Here is an 18,414-nt window from a genome sequence, read left to right as displayed (position 1 = left end):
CGTAAATGTTTGTAGAATAGGAAATAATCTCCATAATATAAGCTATTATTTGACACCTCGATGATTAAAATCGGTTAAGTGGTTTTCGAGATACACCGCCAAAAAGAATAGGTCCGGCCGCCATCTTTGTGACGTCATTACTATCCCCTCCACCATTTTTCCGCTTTACTACCGCATGTACGGTGATCAGGAGAACTGTCCGAACACATTGATACCGGTTGTGGGTAAGGCCGAGCTGAGTCAATTAAATCTGGCCTCTGAGCGGCTTGGCGACCGTACTAAAAGTAATTTGTTTTTTATTTTATTTTTAAACTTGACAAATGGCTTCGCGTTGTTATTTAATTGAATTTAGAACCAGTGACTTTATTTTTACTAGCGTGAGAAATCATAGACAAATTTATAAATTTGCAAAAGTTCAATTGAGTAATTGCATAGGAAGGGCTCGGCATGTGGGTATATTATTGGGATCTGGGCTTATCTCTCCATGGGGTCTATCCCGTGGGATCCAGTCCCTTTACCCTTTTGCATCTGTCATCAGAGGGGCAAACTTACTACTCGTAGGTAGGTAGGTAGGTACTAGGTGATCATAGACTTTGGACTGTAGTGGTCAGTTAAATTTCATTTTAAGAAATAAGTCATTAACAAGAAAGCTGTCACGTGATTTATTTATCAAAACATACGTAAGTTTTTAATGGACTTTAAAACTTTTGCCACTGGAATTTATTAATCAAATATAATTGAATATGAACAACGAGTTAATTCAATTTTGATCTGTTTTTAAGTGAATTTTAGTCAACCTTTGCTCCCTTACTTAATACATATTAAATAATTAAAATTAGAAAACAAACTCACACGTGATTTATTATCAAAACTTACATTTTTAATGGTCTTTATAATTTTGGTCCCTGTACGGCTAAGATGGTCGGCTCTTTATCATTTGTCACCATGCCTGTCACGTTCTAAATGTAAGTGCGAAAGTGACGGGAATAGCGACAAGCGATAAAATGGAGCCATGCTGCCACCGCTGGATTTTTTTTAAATTAAATATGTACAATAAAATTGGACTATGAACAAATTAGAAGTCAAAGAATTTGAGTCAACCTTTGCTCTCTTACTTAATATAGGTACCTACCTGCCAAATAAGTTTAGTAAATAATAGAGCTACGGAATCTTTATTTGATGTCTAGAACAAAGGTTGTGCCATTTAAGAATAAGAATAAGAAACCATTTATTGCCACACAAAATACAATGTTTCACTTAAAAATAATAATAATAGGCATGCGCGGCAAAAGGAACGGACTCAGCGTACGCTGCGTCAGCCATTTTATTACAAATTGATTGCGCAGCGCTGATTTTCAGTCCGTCCCCTTCACTGAACCACATTGATATGACATGCGGGTTAATGGATTTTTTTGTTTTATTACCAGAGATAGCTAGTGTATACAATTATAGTACGAAAAAATAAAGAAATTTTTATTACAAGTGAAAATTTATTATTTTAATTTGGTATTTACTTGATATTGACAACTGGTTACATTTATAACTCAAGTATTTTACTGAATAGGTACAAACAATGCCATAGTCATAAGTTTCGTTCATTGAAACGTACAGCGATAAGTAATAGTACTTTTTGTATGAGAGAATACTTATAAAAAAAAAAAAAAATACTAACTTATAAACAACAGGAATAGTAAGTGTCCAAAATATAGCACAACACCATTTTAAATAATTATATCCTCTGAGGAAATTTGGTAATTTAATAAAAGTAAGCTCAATTTGCCTTTAAAGGTTGGAAGGGACATTTTAGCTCGCAATGGCGGTGGTAGGTCGTTCCAGATCTTAGATGCAGAGTATTTGAAGCTACCACGATAACCTGCTGTTTTATGTTTCGGGGCACTCATTTTATTTAGAAACTTACTGCGAGTATTCCGACCGTGAACGTCTTTCATCCATCGAAACTTATTATAAAGATATTCTGGTTTATGACTAGAGACTATATTTTTAACCATACTGGCCATATGCAAGGTTCTACGTGCTGCCATCTTCAGAATTTTTCTCTCGTTTAGAAACGGTGTGATATGGGCTCGCTTTGGCACCGAGAAACAAAACCTAGTACAAGCATTTTGAACTCTTTGAATTGCCTGTGCGGTTTTAGCCAGCAGGCGTGGTCCATATACGATATCGCATATACTAGCAAATTAAATGGACCAGAGGTCAATTGAAAGCCAGATTACGCACTAATATCAATCAAACAAAGCTACGCAACTGTTCTGTTGAAACCAGCCAGTTTCGAAACTAAACACGTTACGTTCTCATATCCTAGCTAGATTCTGAATGCCATTTCGGAACGCAGCATTTGACAATTCATTAATTTAAAAAGTTATTTTAGACAGTTCGTGGCATTAAACAAAGTTTCCCCTTTGATAACAGGGTAATTAAAAAAAAGCAATATGACAGATGCCACATATGTCAAATTCGCGTGTTAGAGTAGACGCGTTAACCTACCTTCTTAATTAAATTAAAGATTGTTTAACAACAATATTTACTACCTACCTAAAATGCATATTTACCGGCATAATTAAGTTGAGGTATTGTAACATCCTGTTGATCTTAGCTTTATGATTGAGCATGACGATTTTACTCGTATTTACATCGACCGATTGATCTAATGCCTACACCTATTCAAAGGATTGTTTACCTACCAGCGTACTTTACTGTGGTAGGTAATCGATATGATCGCGTCGTATGACAAACTACTGATAAAACTACAGCTTACCTTGCATACATATTCCTCTTGAGTGCGCACGTCCACACACCGACAAAGAGAGGAACCCTCGACCTGTTCCAACAGGAGGTATTTTTCCGCTACTAGAGCAGCTTGGAACTGGTGCTGAGGTGGTTGAGGGCTAGGGGGCGCCGGGCTGGCGGCGGGCGAGGCGGCTAGCCGCTCCGACAGCGTCGGCGACGCCGCCCGCTCCTCCTTGCTCGGCTCCCCCGGCTTGCTCACGCGCAGCGGCCACAGCAGCGACGGCGATCCCGGATCCATCACTACACTAACACTGTCACTTATACACTTATATCCACAAAACACAAACACTTAACGATGAGGAACTACGATGATATGGACATGATCTGTAACAAAACAAACGTGAATAAATACGCGAGTTGCAAAAAGTTACAAAATATAAAACGAAACTACGAGACAATCGGCGGTTTAGTAACTTATTTGGCAAGAAATTACGCTAAAATAAAGGTACGAACCTTGAAATGATTTGCCCGGAGTGGATATCGTACCAAAATTTGACTGTCCGTGGTGGCGGTTAGTTCGATTTGTTATGACCGGAATCACAGGAAGCGTTTTCGAGTAATTCGAGCACGAATAGACAGGCCAATATTTTGGGCCGGTGTCCGCTCGGGTTGTTGTGAAATCAAACGAACACACGACCGACGCTTACTAACGCCATTGCGAGACTGACGGCGGAGGCGAGTTTGACGCGCCACTCGGCTCGTTCGGATTTCGGAGCCGGCAACCGAACCAACGTCCAATGTCGACACACCGTCAACTTGCGTAGTACGCGAGCATACGCCATGCGGTCCGCAGCCGCAACAACAACTTATTAGCTGTCTCTCTCTATCTAACCGTCCGCCGCTCTTCAAAGATAAGGAAAGACTTCAGCCATTCATTTACGTTTGGCTATGCAATGTAAATGCCAAAATGTACACATTATAACATTATAACCTACTCACCTGTACCTGTTTCATTTTAATATTACCCATTTTACATAGTGATTAATTTATAAAAAAACTTTTTTGAACGTTTATGTAAAAAAATATTGCGCCGAGGGATGTTACGTTTTGCTCGTTAGGTCAACCAAACGTTGGTAATAAATACCGATTTAGAAAAGTTTAATTAGTTGCTTGTAAACTTATGCAAGGGGCGGCAAAGATTGAAATTTTCCTTTCCATCATGAAATGTATTTTTAAGGTTTGAATATGTAAATAGAACTAGTAGGTACCTTTTCGTTCGTAACTTCGAACGCAGTTCATAATTCATATTGTCTGAATATTTTGGGTCGGTATATTGTGCTATGGGACGACGGACAGCTGCAAAAGTGCAAGGTCACTTTATGAATGAATTTCATTCATAATTTGTCCATATAATTTTACACCTCGCTATACCTACATTTGTGCGTAGAATTCGGGTAGGTATAATAAAACTTAGGGCATCTACCTACGACACAAAACAATGGTTCCCTAATCCCGTGAGGGAAATGTGTCACGTGTCTTTTTGAGCGTCAAACGGGTCAAACCCCACCTCCGTGGTTGACGAAATTAGAATTATAACGTCTTTGTTACTTAACTAAGGCTGTGTCTAAATATGTTGACGTAGGTACCTACTGAAGATCGCGGTCTTTTCTGAAAAAAATCGAGCAGTTTCATTTTGACGTCACCTAACTTGCGTTGGAGGGTGATTCTGTGGTAAGTAGGCGGCTGAACAATACCTATAAAATTGGCCGAATCAAATTTTTTGTGTTGTTATTCTGTCCCGTTGTCCAAGGGACAATACTGGCACAGTTTATTCGAAGAGATGTTGTATGACGATTTACTAACATGCTCAGTGGATGCCCTGTTATAGAAATGGCATAAAACTACCACAAAAACGCATTTTTGAGACATTAAAATACCATTAAATCACGATTTCAAGAGTGGTTGTCCAGGGGACAAAAAACCGTAAACATGGCAACGAGTGACACTAAAAAGTTGATCCACCTAATTACATAATTAAGCACCTGTGGCCGACATAATAAAGTTAAGTCACGTTAGGTGCAGGTATACGATATATAAAATACCAAGATCCTAAAGTCAAGGGCATATTTACCCTAGGGCCAAGGGGGCACAACAAGGCTGCGAAGGGCGGCACAAGCTCCACGTTTCCTGAAGACGCCAAAAAAAAATTGCAAATAAATATATGTACATATCTATATGGATAAACGTCATCCAAGGATTATAGTTAGGTAGTAGGTACGTAATAAAATAAATAAGATAAAGTAAGTATGTATGTATACCCCATTTCATTTACCATGGCGGGATTCCACTTGAAATTGCACAATGAGAACCATAATGTTGACCTCTATGACATGAATATGAATATGAACAATTGCTTTACGAGCTCTGCTCTTCAAAGCCAACGTGTGGACAAATAATAACACAAAAGGATCAAGACTGGACAGTTACATGTAAGATACGATGCCGTAAAAAAAGTTTGCCGGGTATCTTTTGTTGTCACTACTCGTATTGTTTACGTCTAATGACCGTTTCAAGTGGAATCCCGCCATGGTAAATGAAATGGGGTATTTTTTTTACAGCCGCTTGCATGGGGCATTCGGCTCCCCCAAATTGGACAGTAGGCGGCCCAGTGCCGAGGCAGCACCCACGAGACGAGGAGCCATTCTCGTGAAGTGTCCCTCAAACGTCCACCTTCTGTCCGGGACAAGTCCCAAGTAACATGGGGTATACCTGAGTAAGCTGCATGCTTAAGTAAAGATAAAGATAATTTATTATTCAAGTAGGCATATTACAATGCGCTTATGAACGTCAAATAAACTACACCTACACCGGCTCTAACCCTACACCTCTGACCCGAGAAGATTTAAATCCCCCCTCAATTGGAGGAGGGTATCCCAATATGGACCGGCAAGGAACTCGGCGGGACACATCTTTTCAAAACATTACATCTTATAATTAACATGCATTAAATAAGAAAAAAAATACAATTTAGATTACTATAGAAATACAGTAGCCACTTTTATTTATAGAAATTATCATTAATATGTAATTAGGTAAGTAGCACATATGTATTATATAAGAAATTATGATTAATATGTAAATATGTAAAGAACCTACCGATAGCTTTCGGTATTAGGTGATTTCTGACGGACAGCAATTAGTACGAAATGACAAGAGATGAAACACTCGCCTTTTGGTAACCATTAGCAAAATACCATGTCTGAGATCGAACCCCTCTTTACCCACTTCCTCTTATTTTCTATTCCCTGTTTAAAAATCTGTCATTAATTTGATCACATCACAGGAAAATAATTGTTCGAAAAGATATCGATATCCCATTATTTATCCATTACGCAATACTAATAGGTAGACTTCACAGTATCTGAGGGCCTACCGCGAATACCGAAGTTCTTGATCTTTCTCTGTCACTTTAATAACACCTTTAATGGGAGTAAAAAGCCCGTAATTTGCGAACTTGGGTGTTCGCGGTAGGCCCTCAGATGTGCTGGAAAAAAGAGTATACAAGTATAGGTCTTACACAGCTTCTAGTAAGGGTGAAAGTCCAATGTCATAAAGTAATAGGCGGTAAGTTAATTGCGGTATGTTACGAAATCGTCAAATACTTAAATAAATCATCATCATTTAAATACAGCTCGTTATCACTCACGGCTAAGCATTAAAAAAACTGTCAAATTTTTCGAATGTCGTCCACCGATTAAGCTAATAAAGAAGCTCTGTGAGTTGTAGACCTCACCTACAATAAGCTTAAAAATATAAAAATAAAAAATACCTAGGTACTTACTTGAACCGTAGCACAGCGAACCCACGTTCAGATGTTTTTGAGCACCTCTGCCGCTCCGATATATTCGATGGCGACTGTAATTCAAAGTTTTGGTTGCTTAACGATTTTACGAAAGAAAACGTGCCAGAAAAATTACAAAAATTCTCCGTCAATATTTTCAACGACGTAAGAAAGTTGCGAAAAGCGTTTTCTTTCAGGAATCAGTGAGTAAGAATCTGTGACGTACTTGCTTTCATTACGTATACCTAACGTTCAGTTACATGACTTGGATTTTAACGTACGTCAGCAGCTAAGGGATATTGTTACTCGTACATTCAGTGGCGCAACTATTTTACTATGTATATCATCGACATAAGTTAGATCGAAGAACTTATCAAGATTGTACGGAACCATTGCATTGACAGGTCACGAAGGTTTGTTATGAATCAAGCATGTTGCGGATGGTGATTTTTTGACATCCGTGGATGCGGATACGGATATTTAAAGGCTTACATTGACGATTGATTGATTTTTACATTAGGATTGATTTATTTGACGACCGGTTTGGCTTAGTGGGTAGTGACCCTGCCTACGAAGCTGATGGTCCCGGGTTCAAATCCTGGTAAGGGCATTTATTCGTGTGATGAGCATGGATATTTGTTCCTAAGTCATGGGTGTTTTCTATGTATTTAAGTATTTATAAATATTTATATATTATATATATCGTTGTCTAAGTACCCTCAACACAAGCCTTATTGAGCTTACTGTGGGACTTAGTCAATTTGTGTAAAAATGTCCTATAATATTTATTTATTTATTTATTTTTATTTATTACATCCGCGGATGCGGAAGCGGATGTAGATGTCAGGATTAGGTACAGTCACGTCGGAAAATATCGGTACAAAAAATGTGCCAAAAATATGTTTACACTACCTTAATATATGGGCAATAAAGTCGTGTATCTGTCCGTTGTAGGCTAAAAGTGCTCGATCGACGAATCACAAAAACGTAACGTAACGAGATTCCTATTGGCTAATGATGAAATTACCTAGCACTTACGCCGCCGCTAAGACGTTCCTGTATCGACTTGTTCCATATCCGCATCCGCATTATGCTCCACATCGATTTTATGCGGATGCGGATTTTGAAAGTAATGCGGAAGTTCCGTAGTTGCGATGCGGATGCGAATATTCGCAACATCCATGGACCTCCGGGGATGCTCTTTTTGTCAGGCAGTGGATGTCTTTCAGTAGGACTACATATACTATCTGAATGATGATGATACCGTACTGTCTGAGACTCTAGGCGCATAAAGGCTGCGCGCACATTAAGGATGAAACACGTGCTATGTATGTACTTTTAAATTTTTGTTGCTTAATTGATTTTCAACGAGGAAAACCCGCCAGAAAAATCACAAGAATTCCTCCGTCAATATTTTCACCGACGTAAGAAAGTTGCGAAAGGTGTTTTCTTTCAGAAATCAGAGTGTAAGAAGCTGTGACGTACACAATCTCGTTACGTATACCAAAATTCACGTTCAGTTACATGACTTGGATATTGACGTGCGTCGGCGGCCATGGGGTATTGTTATATTCAGTGGCGTAACTAAGTAGGTATACCATCTACAAGTTGAATCGAAAAACTTGTCAAGATTGCAGGGAACCATTGCATTGGCGTGAGCCTGGACGGTGCACGAATATGCTATGCGATTTTTGATACATTGCAGTCTTTGCAATAACGAAGGTACGGTCGGTAGGACGATAGGTATGTCGGGTCAGTTGTTGCACCAGTTGCACCGTATACGTAAGCATTTTATAATTCAAAATAAGCCGCATGCATCCCTTTCGGGCTTTCGGCGTTGTGTGTACCTATTTATGAACATCTATAGCGCTCATTTGAGGAGATCATATACCAGGATGTAGAGTACGCGGCTCATTCGGGACTCCATTAGAGTTTTAGGTACGGTACCTACCACGTGGCACAAGAGTGTATGGTCTAATTAGTTTTTATCCTAATCCTAAATTTGAACACACGGAAACTGAAATCAAAACTATTGACACCAGCTTTAAGTGCAGATGCGGCAGATGGAGCGTGTTTATCCTCGTTCAATATAAAAGGAATACATTGTAGTGCCTCAAAGAACTCAACTCGCAGTTTGTCAGGTTTCGCTGCGCAGTAAATATATTTCCATGTAGTTCTGAACCTGTTAGAAGTACGCTGCTCACAATGGGTTGTAAAACGCATATTACACTGGGGCTACGCGAAATGCCTCGCCTGATCGATTTATGCTTTTTTCCATTTTGTCTTCGGCACGAGTCGAAGGAGGAAATCAGTTTTAAACAGTTACTGTAGGAATAAAAATGTAAACCGCGCTTTGTAAGGTAACTTTAATGAAAGCAGTAGGTGGCTACTGTTTGAATGAAATGTAAGTGATATTGGTATTGTTTCTAAGTTTATGAACTTTAACCCATTGAACGCTTTATATCATAAACACAAATATCACTCAAACGCCAAGATCTCGTGCGCAAGGAAGCTAATGTAAACCTTACTCGAAAGTGTGAAGGTTACTTTGACAGCGTCCGCCATAATACCTATACTCGTAGGTGACCTTGGCGCTGTGGGCACGACTACTAACGACGCCTTTAGGTGTTCTTGGCGTTCAAAAGGTTAAGGGGCATTCATCAAATGTAAAAACTTCTCAGCCATAAAGTATGTATATAGAAAAGCTACGAAAAAGGGTCACTCTGTTTGAAAAATTCCATGTTGTCATTCATTTTAAACGAAGGTATTTTCATTAGATCATATTTTCTCATTTTACTCTGCTGATCTGGAGATATTCGGGAGATATTATGTTATTCTAAAGATACAAATGTATAGCTACTTATAAATTTATATCATGACAAAAATATTGTATATCTTAGACATAAATGCAAAATTTGTAAGTAATTATCTTTCATGAAATATCTCTATATATATAATAAGCTCTAAGTACTTAATCTAAATACCCTCTCTAATCTACTCGTATGGACACCGCGACATAATAAATTTAGAAAGAAATGATCTTAAGTCTAACTTATATTATATGTTTATCGAAACATATAAGTTAGACCTAAGATAATTTAAAACAAAACCATATCAAAATTCAAGTCTTTGTGCCGTTCATTTCATTATCCACCTCTCTTACCTTGGACTAATAATACTCTATGTCTCTTACATATATTTATCTGTACAATAGCTCTAATAACTTGGATTAATCAATATTTTGTGGAAATGTCACATCAGTTCGACCTACTGCCCAAACAAAGCAAGGGACGATGATGGTACCCCATTATAAGTTTGTTTTGCTCGGAGCAAGAGAAACAAGTTGAGGATTCCCTACAAGTATTTCTCACACACCGTCTACCTTACAAGAATTTGAAACTAGAACCATCAGCCTCATGCAGGGTCAATTACTACAGACAAAGCAAAATAAAAACTTACTATTTAAATAAGCTAGTCCTCACACAACAGCTGCGTTCTGCGCCGGTCTGATAGCAAATTCACACTCAAGCATGATCAGAACTACACACAAAAGTTGCGCAATGTTTTACCCATTGTGCAAGTGCTTGAAATGGTGCAGATTTACCACCTGGCTCATGGCATGACGGTGACGTTTCGCAGTAAAATGACGCGTCACTGTCATACGCCGGTCATGAAGTTTGTCATTGATTTTGTTCAAAGTCAGTGATGTAGCTGTAAAAGAGCGTAATGCCGCTATGTCTTTAGTTTTTTAGATAACGTAAATTGGTCGATTGGTTGTTGTGCAATATCGTTAAGTTAGTCTATATTTAGTTTGGCTGTTTATTTGTCTAATGTACCTACTCGTATACGTTACTAATGTTAAAAATTCCTCGGGTTTCTGGCATTTCTTTCTGCCTTTGAAGTAGGTTAGGTGTAAAACCTTTTGTACCTACTTCCTCCTCGTCATTCCCACATTTCTGGGGGTATTGTATATGTAATAAATAGACAAATTATCTATCTATTATGACAGCAATACAGAGACTAAGATTTAACGGCCCTCTTTCAGGCTTCCTCCAGTGATCCGAGAATAATTTGTTTCTCCAGACAATGCCTAGATGTCCGGATTGTACCTATATCCAAAGAATCAAACAGTCCTCTCTTTACAAATACCGGTTTATTAACTAGTAGGGAGTGCTCTTGGTACTAGTTTTCTATGCAAATAAAGTACCGGAACCGGTAATTCCCGGTTCTCGCCATACAAAGTCAGTACAGGGAGCAACTAACATATTTTATGCCCTTTTTGTTTTACGTTTATTGCAAATACTTTGGTACCTTACCGACATTTTTCATCTGAGTCTTCAAAGATACCATTAGGTACCCTTAAGGTGCCGTTATCTAGAAAAAATCACGAACGTAATTATAGAGATAAACTTTTTTTTTATGATACAGGAGGCAAACGAGCAGACGGCTCATCTGATGATAAGCGATTACCGCCGACCAGGGACACCTGCAACATCAGAGGGGTTGTAAGTGCGTTGCCGGAATTTAAGATGGGAGTACGCTCGTTTCTTGAAGGTTTGAAAGTCGTATCGGTTCGGAAATACCGTAGGCGACAGTTCATTCCACAGTTCAGCTATGCGAGGTAGGAAGTTTTTGGAGAAACGCACAGTTGAGGACTGTCAACCATCTAAGTGGTGAGGATGGAAATGTTGTCGCGTAGGGGAACTATTAGCAGTATGTATGCTTAGTATGTTTTAATCACTCGTCTCTGCCCTTATCTAATCCGGAACCGTAGTGTGGGTTTCCGTACTTTGATTAAAGCTAAATAATCTTTTTCCCACTTAGATATCCTCAACTGACGTGCTATATGACGAAATGCTTATTCATATTTAATACAGCAAAATAAAAACTTACTATTTAAATAAGCTAGTCCTCACACAACAGCTGCGTTCTGCGCCGGTCTGATAGCAAATTCACACTCAAGCATGATCAGAACTACACACAAAAGTTGCGCAATGTTTTACCCATTGTGCAAGTGCTTGAAATGGTGCAGATTTACCACCTGGCTCATGGCATGACGGTGACGTTTCGCAGTAAAATGACGCGTCACTGTCATACGCCGGTCATGAAGTTTGTCATTGATTTTGTTCAAAGTCAGTGATGTAGCTGTAAAAGAGCGTAATGCCGCTATGTCTTTAGTTTTTTAGATAACGTAAATTGGTCGATTGGTTGTTGTGCAATATCGTTAAGTTAGTCTATATTTAGTTTGGCTGTTTATTTGTCTAATGTGCCTACTCGTATACGTTACTAATGTTAAAAATTCCTCGGGTTTCTGGCATTTCTTTCTGCCTTTGAAGTAGGTTAGGTGTAAAACCTTTTGTACCTACTTCCTCCTCGTCATTCCCACATTTCTGGGGGTATTGTATATGTAATAAATAGACAAATTATCTATCTATTATGACAGCAATACAGAGACTAAGATTTAACGGCCCTCTTTCAGGCTTCCTCCAGTGATCCGAGAATAATTTGTTTCTCCAGACAATGCCTAGATGTCCGCATTGTACCTATATCCAAAGAATCAAACAGTCCTCTCTTTACAAATACCGGTTTATTAACTAGTAGGGAGTGCTCTTGGTACTAGTTTTCTATGCAAATAAAGTACCGGAACCGGTAATTCCCGGTTCTCGCCATACAAAGTCAGTACATGGAGCAACTAACATATTTTATGCCCTTTTTGTTTTACGTTTATTGCAAATACTTTGGTACCTTACCGACATTTTTCATCTGAGTCTTCAAAGATACCATTAGGTACCCTTAAGTTGCCGTTGTCTAGAAAAAATCACGAACGTAATTATAGAGATAAACTTTTTTTTTATGATACAGGAGGCAAACGAGCAGACGGCTCATCTGATGATAAGCGATTACCGCCGACCAGGGACACCTGCAACATCAGAGGGGTTGTAAGGGCGTTGCCGGAATTTAAGACGGGAGTACGCTCGTTTCTTGAAGGTTTGAAAGTCCTATCGGTTCGGAAATACCGTAGGCGACAGTTCATTCCACAGTTCAGCTATGCGAGGTAGGAAGTTTTTGGAGAAACGCACAGTTGAGGACTGTTAACCATCTAAGTGGTGAGGATGGAAATGTTGTCGCGTAGGGGAACTATTAGCAGTATGTATGCTTAGTATGTTTTAATCACTCGTCTCTGCCCTTATCTAATCCGGAACCGTAGTGTGGGTTTCCGTACTTTGATTAAAGCTAAATAATCTTTTTCCCACTTAGATATCCTCAACTGACGTGCTATATGACGAAATGCTTATTCATATTTAATACCCGATTAAATTAATTAGATTAGGCATTGAATCTAAAACTAAACAGTCGTTGGACTAGTTATTTAGTTTTATAAATCTACTTGCATGAAGTAATTATACCTACCTACCTAGATCTTTTTTTTTAGCTTAAACATATTTATCAAAAACATATCTATTGTACTTATATACTTTTATTTAAGACAATTAAGAACCAAAATAACCGTATACGAATTTATGTTTCGTTCAGATTTTTTGTCAAATACGTTTTTAACAGCTTAGCCTAGCCTAGCCTAGTCGGTACGGTAGTGACTCTGCCTACGAAGTAAGAGGTCCCGGGTTCAAATCCTGGTAAGGGCATTTATTTGTGTATTCATCACAGATATTTGTTCCTGAATTATACAAGGTGCCCGTGAGCATTCCTGGTAATATTTAGAAACTAAAATGTCATATAAACTTTTCTGGATTAGGCCTAGTTTCAGAGATAATTAAATGTTTTTCGAAATCATTCTTTCGCCATAAGTTGGTACAAAACACATTTTTGACTGCGTATTGCCACTTTGAAGTCTAGTCTGGACATACCTATCGATTGATATCGAAAAATTAAAAAAATGTATTCGAGAGGCTACCCCCAAATAAAAAAAAATACTTTTTAGTTAATTTTAGGTTATGTGTTTATCAATAAAAATTACGTTTTATGTACAGGAGTGTTCAAAAAAAGGAAAAAAAAAACACATTTTTTTTGTTGAAATTCACAAAAAGTCATATAACATTTTTTGCTTTTGTTGTCATCAGGAATGCACCGTTAAAATCTCTCGCAATGCTCACGGGCATCTTGTATGTATTTTTTATGTATTATTTAAGTATTTATGTATATCTATTAATTATACATATACATATCTATCAACACAAGTCTTATTGGGCTTACACAGTGAGGCTAGATTGATTCGTGTAATAAGATTGTCCCATAATATTTATTATTAAAAAAAAGGTTAATTTAGGGTGTTTAAGCTTAGGGTCTCTCAACCTACAGGGTTCCAAAAACTCAAGGAGTAGGCAGTGATTGTAAACATAGATTAGTATATATTATATTGTAAATGCCAACATCAAATTTATGATACAAATTTCCAAAAATGTATGATACTCAATGGTACAAAAATTATGGTACCTGTATGAACACCCCTCAAATTTTACATTATACGGGGCCTTGAATAATGGTACATGGTATGGTACTTACGTATAAAAATGTAATACATGTAAATTAGCTTTCTTAAACACCCTGAAATAAGTTCCATTATGGAACAGGTCTAAAGCACGGGATGAACTATAGGTAAATAAACAAACCTTGATAATTTAATAGCACAGGATATTGTAAATAATGTATAGCGGATTTAATACACTCAAGGCTGGCTGGAAGCCATCCAAGATCTCCGGATGTGACGTATTCGATACGATAATGTTGTTGCCACACTTGGTTTGTTTACTTCTTCCATATCTATAATGGCGAGACGGAAGTTGTGACGTCACGACACACATGAGTCATATAGATTACTACTGTCAATCAATTATACATTTGGAAACTAGTTTCCTAGAGAATAATGCTATTTTGTACTAATCATACAAAAACCCGGAAATACGTGCGTATTAGGGCAAAAACAAAGCTACTCATTTTACAAATTATGAAATAACAGTAAGTACAGTCGCCATCAGAAATATCAGAGCGACCAAGGTGCTCAACTGCTCACAAACATCTGAACACGCGTCTATGATCAGTATACCTAAGTACTAAGCGATAGTCGATGTGGTGACGTCATAAATGTGGAGTCTCTACGATCTCGTAAATAGTGCGATTAAAAGGTAATCTCATTAAATTGCGTTGCGTTGCGTGTGATAAGTCACGTAGTTCGAGCATAACTATCAAAAGAGATAATTGGGCCGAAATTTTTATCATATTTAGGTTGTGTTAACCCTTTTGACCTAATACTCGTAAATGCTCTGCCCTCGGGATTCGTTTTTATTGTCTTTCGTTAAGATTTTTGGCCGTATCTCCCATATTGCACAATGTACATACGGTCGAGTTCATCAGTTCACAAACATGCGAATGTTCCAAAAATATATTTACGACCCTTTATGACACTCACAATATCCTCAACACAAGCCTTATTGAGTTTACTGTGGGACTTAGTCAATTTGTGTAATAATGTCCTATAATATTTATTTATTATTAATTTATTCTATGTATTTAAGCATTTATATATTATTTTATCGTTATCCGAGTATCCAAAACACAAGCCTTCTTGAGCTTACTGTGGGAATTAGTCAATTTGTGTAAGAATGTCCAATATTTTTGTTTAAAGAAATACCTATACAATTGCACAGTGTACACATAAACACATCCAGTGAGAAAAATAAACCAAGTTGACAGCATCCTGGTAAGGGCATTGGAAAGAAAACAATTGACATCAGTTATGTTATGGTACATCTGTCATCTGTCAGTTTAACCACCAGCTTTATAGATTGCTTTATTGTATGCAATTACCCGGTAATCACTAGGTAGCACGTGTTGCACCCTCTTGAGGAAAATGGCGGCAGTATCTAGACATTAATATGTATTGTAGGACGTCTTTCGTTTGAATGGTGGAGCTGCACTGAAGGTCGGTGTGCAAAGTTGTAAAGTCGTGGCTCCTCTACACGATGGCTCAGCGCTGGACCAACGAGATGGCCATGCCATGGTTGAGAGCACCATTTCCAAATTATCATTTTGTATGGGAGGTACCATCAATTTTTTTTTTGTTGTTTATATTTTACCGCTCTATCTGTCTGATTAATGTATATATACCAAAGTGTAACTTTCTAGTAGGTACTCACTATCACGGAGCAAAGCCTCGGACGGACGGGCAGACAGACTAGCGAAACTATAAGGGTTTCTAGAGGTTACTACGAAACCCTAAAAAACTTCCAAATATTGAGTTAAATTTTTAAAACTTTCCACATAATCTTGACTCATGTAACAAGGAAATGGCAACAATGCAACAGTGTAACTCATAAGGAAGTAAGATAAAACTCCGTCGGAAAGGAAGTTTTGCTTTTCTCGAACATAATGAACGTATAGTGCCGAGGCTGTTTCATTGCCTTACTGAATCATTATACCTAAGTGAGGCCTCCATACATACCTACCTTATTCGTATTTTAATTGATTTAAATACACGTAATTTGTCTAGATATCTAAAATCATTAAATCACATGTCATAAATATATATTTCTACTCGTCGACTGTAATGGTTGAATTAAGATTTCGTATACCAAACTATAATTGCGTACTTTTCATGTATGGGCTCCTAACTCAACCACTAATAAAATTCATCTCGATACGCTGTAGTCAACTGTAAATAAAATTGACCAATTACGTGCCGCCGCGCTTCCAAAAGACTCGTGGACCGCGGGGTCGCACAGAGTCGCACGTTTATGGCTTTTCTACTACATTTTTGTCTACTGAGATACTTACCAATTTTCATTAATTATTTAGGTTTTATAATAAAGAATGCGGCCAAGTGCGCGTCGGACTCGCCCATCGCATCCGTACCATTTATGACGTATTAAAAATAAACTAATTACTAGATCTCGTTCAAACCAATTTTCGGTGGAAGTTTGCAAGGTAATGTACATTATATATTTTTTTTAGTTTTATCATTCTCTTATTTTAGAAGTGACAGGGGGGGGGGACACATTTTACCACTTTGGAAGTGTCTCTCGCGTAAACTATTCAGTTTAGAAAAAAATGATAGTAAAAACCTCAATTATAATTTTTGAAACCTAGATACCCCACACGTGTGGGTTTGATTAAAAAAACATTTTTGAGTTTCAGTTCTATGTATGGGGAACCCCCAAAAAATTTTTTTTTCTATTTTTGAGTGAAAATCTTAATGCGGTCCACAGAACACATCTACTTACCAAGTTTCAACAGTATTAAGTTCTTATAGTTTCGGAGAAAAGTGGCTGTGACATACGGACGGACAGACAGACAGATATGACGAATCCATAAGGGTTCCGTTTTTTGCCATTTGGCTACGGAACCCTAAAAAGTATTCTTTTAGATGACTCGTAGGAAAAGTATTGTATACTATACTGATATAATCAAGCTTTTCAATCTCGTACCTTACTTAGGCAACTCACACGGTACTCGACTGAAAAACTCTATTAGATCACGATTGTATAAAATACTATAAAAGGATATTCTTAAAGTATCAAAATGGTATATAGGATCCTAATGTATCTAAGAATAAAGTCGGACCAAGCTCACTCTCCATGGCATTTATAAAGTGTGGTATTGTCATTATTAATGTAAATTGTTGATGACACTCTCTCACTTTGTTCTGTTCAAATCGGTGCGAAGTTATATAGCTTATGGACTAATTTTCAATATAACAGATCGCTGGCCGGCATTACCTACGGCTGCCACCAGTTTTACACTGACCACTGACATATTCGCTAGCGTGTGCGTAACTTGCTTTCTATGCATCTCGCTCGTACTCGCGTATTAGTTCGAGCGAGATGCATAGAAAGTAAGTTACGCAGACGTACTAAGGCAGTCATGGTAAGGCTATACATTCGGGTACTTATAAATTAGCCACTTTGAGTACTTCATTCAGTCACTTGGAAAGTTGGAAACTTGGAAAACAAATGGTACCTATATTACTCAAGAAGCTATATTCAGATCTTTAAAATATGATGCCAACACAACACTTCGATTATCGCTCTAGTACTAGTACATTGGTGCGAGAGGAACGGTCTGCGTCAACTATAGTGTTGCTATCATAATTGTACAATCTGAATTTCCTGACGTTTCCCGAAGGCTGACGATTGCGGAAAATTCCGTTTTAGAGAACAAAAAACTTTTTTGTTACGTGAATATGACGCAATCCGAGCGATTTTTTTCAGCTGTTTCTTGAATACGAATAAAATGGGTTGCAAAATACTTTACGGCCGACCTCGACTGTGACCCATATTTAGATATTGTCACATAAATCTTTAATAGTGTATTACAGTTGCGCAAGTGCTGATGTCTATGATATTGTTGTTTCAACATATTTCTGCCACCTACGATGTTCAACACGAATATGCCATTATTTCAAAAAGCCGAAATTATAATAACAAATGAATTCAATCATTATGTTCTTAAACTATTGCGAAATTGGGTAAGCATATCTACACAAAAAACTAAAATTCACTGTTCAGTACCCCTAGTGTAAATTTAGTCGATAGCGAAACGTGACGTACGCGTTTGCGTTAAGTCTCATTTTGTATGGGTTTTTAAACAGCGCGCCAAGCGGGACGTTTTGGAAAGTCAAAAATCTCATACAAAATGACACTTAACGCATACGCGTACGTCACGTTTCGCTGTCGAAAATATTTACACTAGGGGTACTGTTTTCGAAAGTTTAGGATTGCCAACTTGCTATTTATCTTGCTGTTTTTTGTAAACCTTCCTTGAGAAAGTACGTAAAGTCAGACCAATATAATTTGGCAGCGATTTTGATAGCC

The 18,414-nt window shown here is 37.8% G+C and overlaps 1 protein-coding gene across 1 annotated transcript in view; it reads right to left on the bottom strand.

Moving 5' to 3' along the window:
- Positions 1–3,637, bottom strand: part of LOC133517573 (tribbles homolog 2-like) — a 38,926-nt gene extending 35,289 nt beyond the window's left edge. The window contains exons 1-2 of the mRNA XM_061850891.1: positions 3,262–3,637; positions 2,777–3,132 (exon numbers count right to left, since the gene is read on the bottom strand). Of these exons, the coding sequence (XP_061706875.1) occupies positions 2,777–3,046 (270 nt within the window). The 5' untranslated portion in view covers positions 3,047–3,132; positions 3,262–3,637. The remainder of the gene's footprint in view (positions 1–2,776; positions 3,133–3,261) is intronic.
- Positions 3,638–18,414: the final 14,777 nt, after the last annotated feature.

The sequence above is a fragment of the Cydia pomonella genome, chromosome 5 (assembly GCF_033807575.1).
Source record: "Cydia pomonella isolate Wapato2018A chromosome 5, ilCydPomo1, whole genome shotgun sequence".
NCBI classification, from domain to species: Eukaryota; Metazoa; Arthropoda; class Insecta; order Lepidoptera; family Tortricidae; genus Cydia; species Cydia pomonella.
This window is presented reverse-complemented; position numbering and strand designations above follow the sequence as displayed.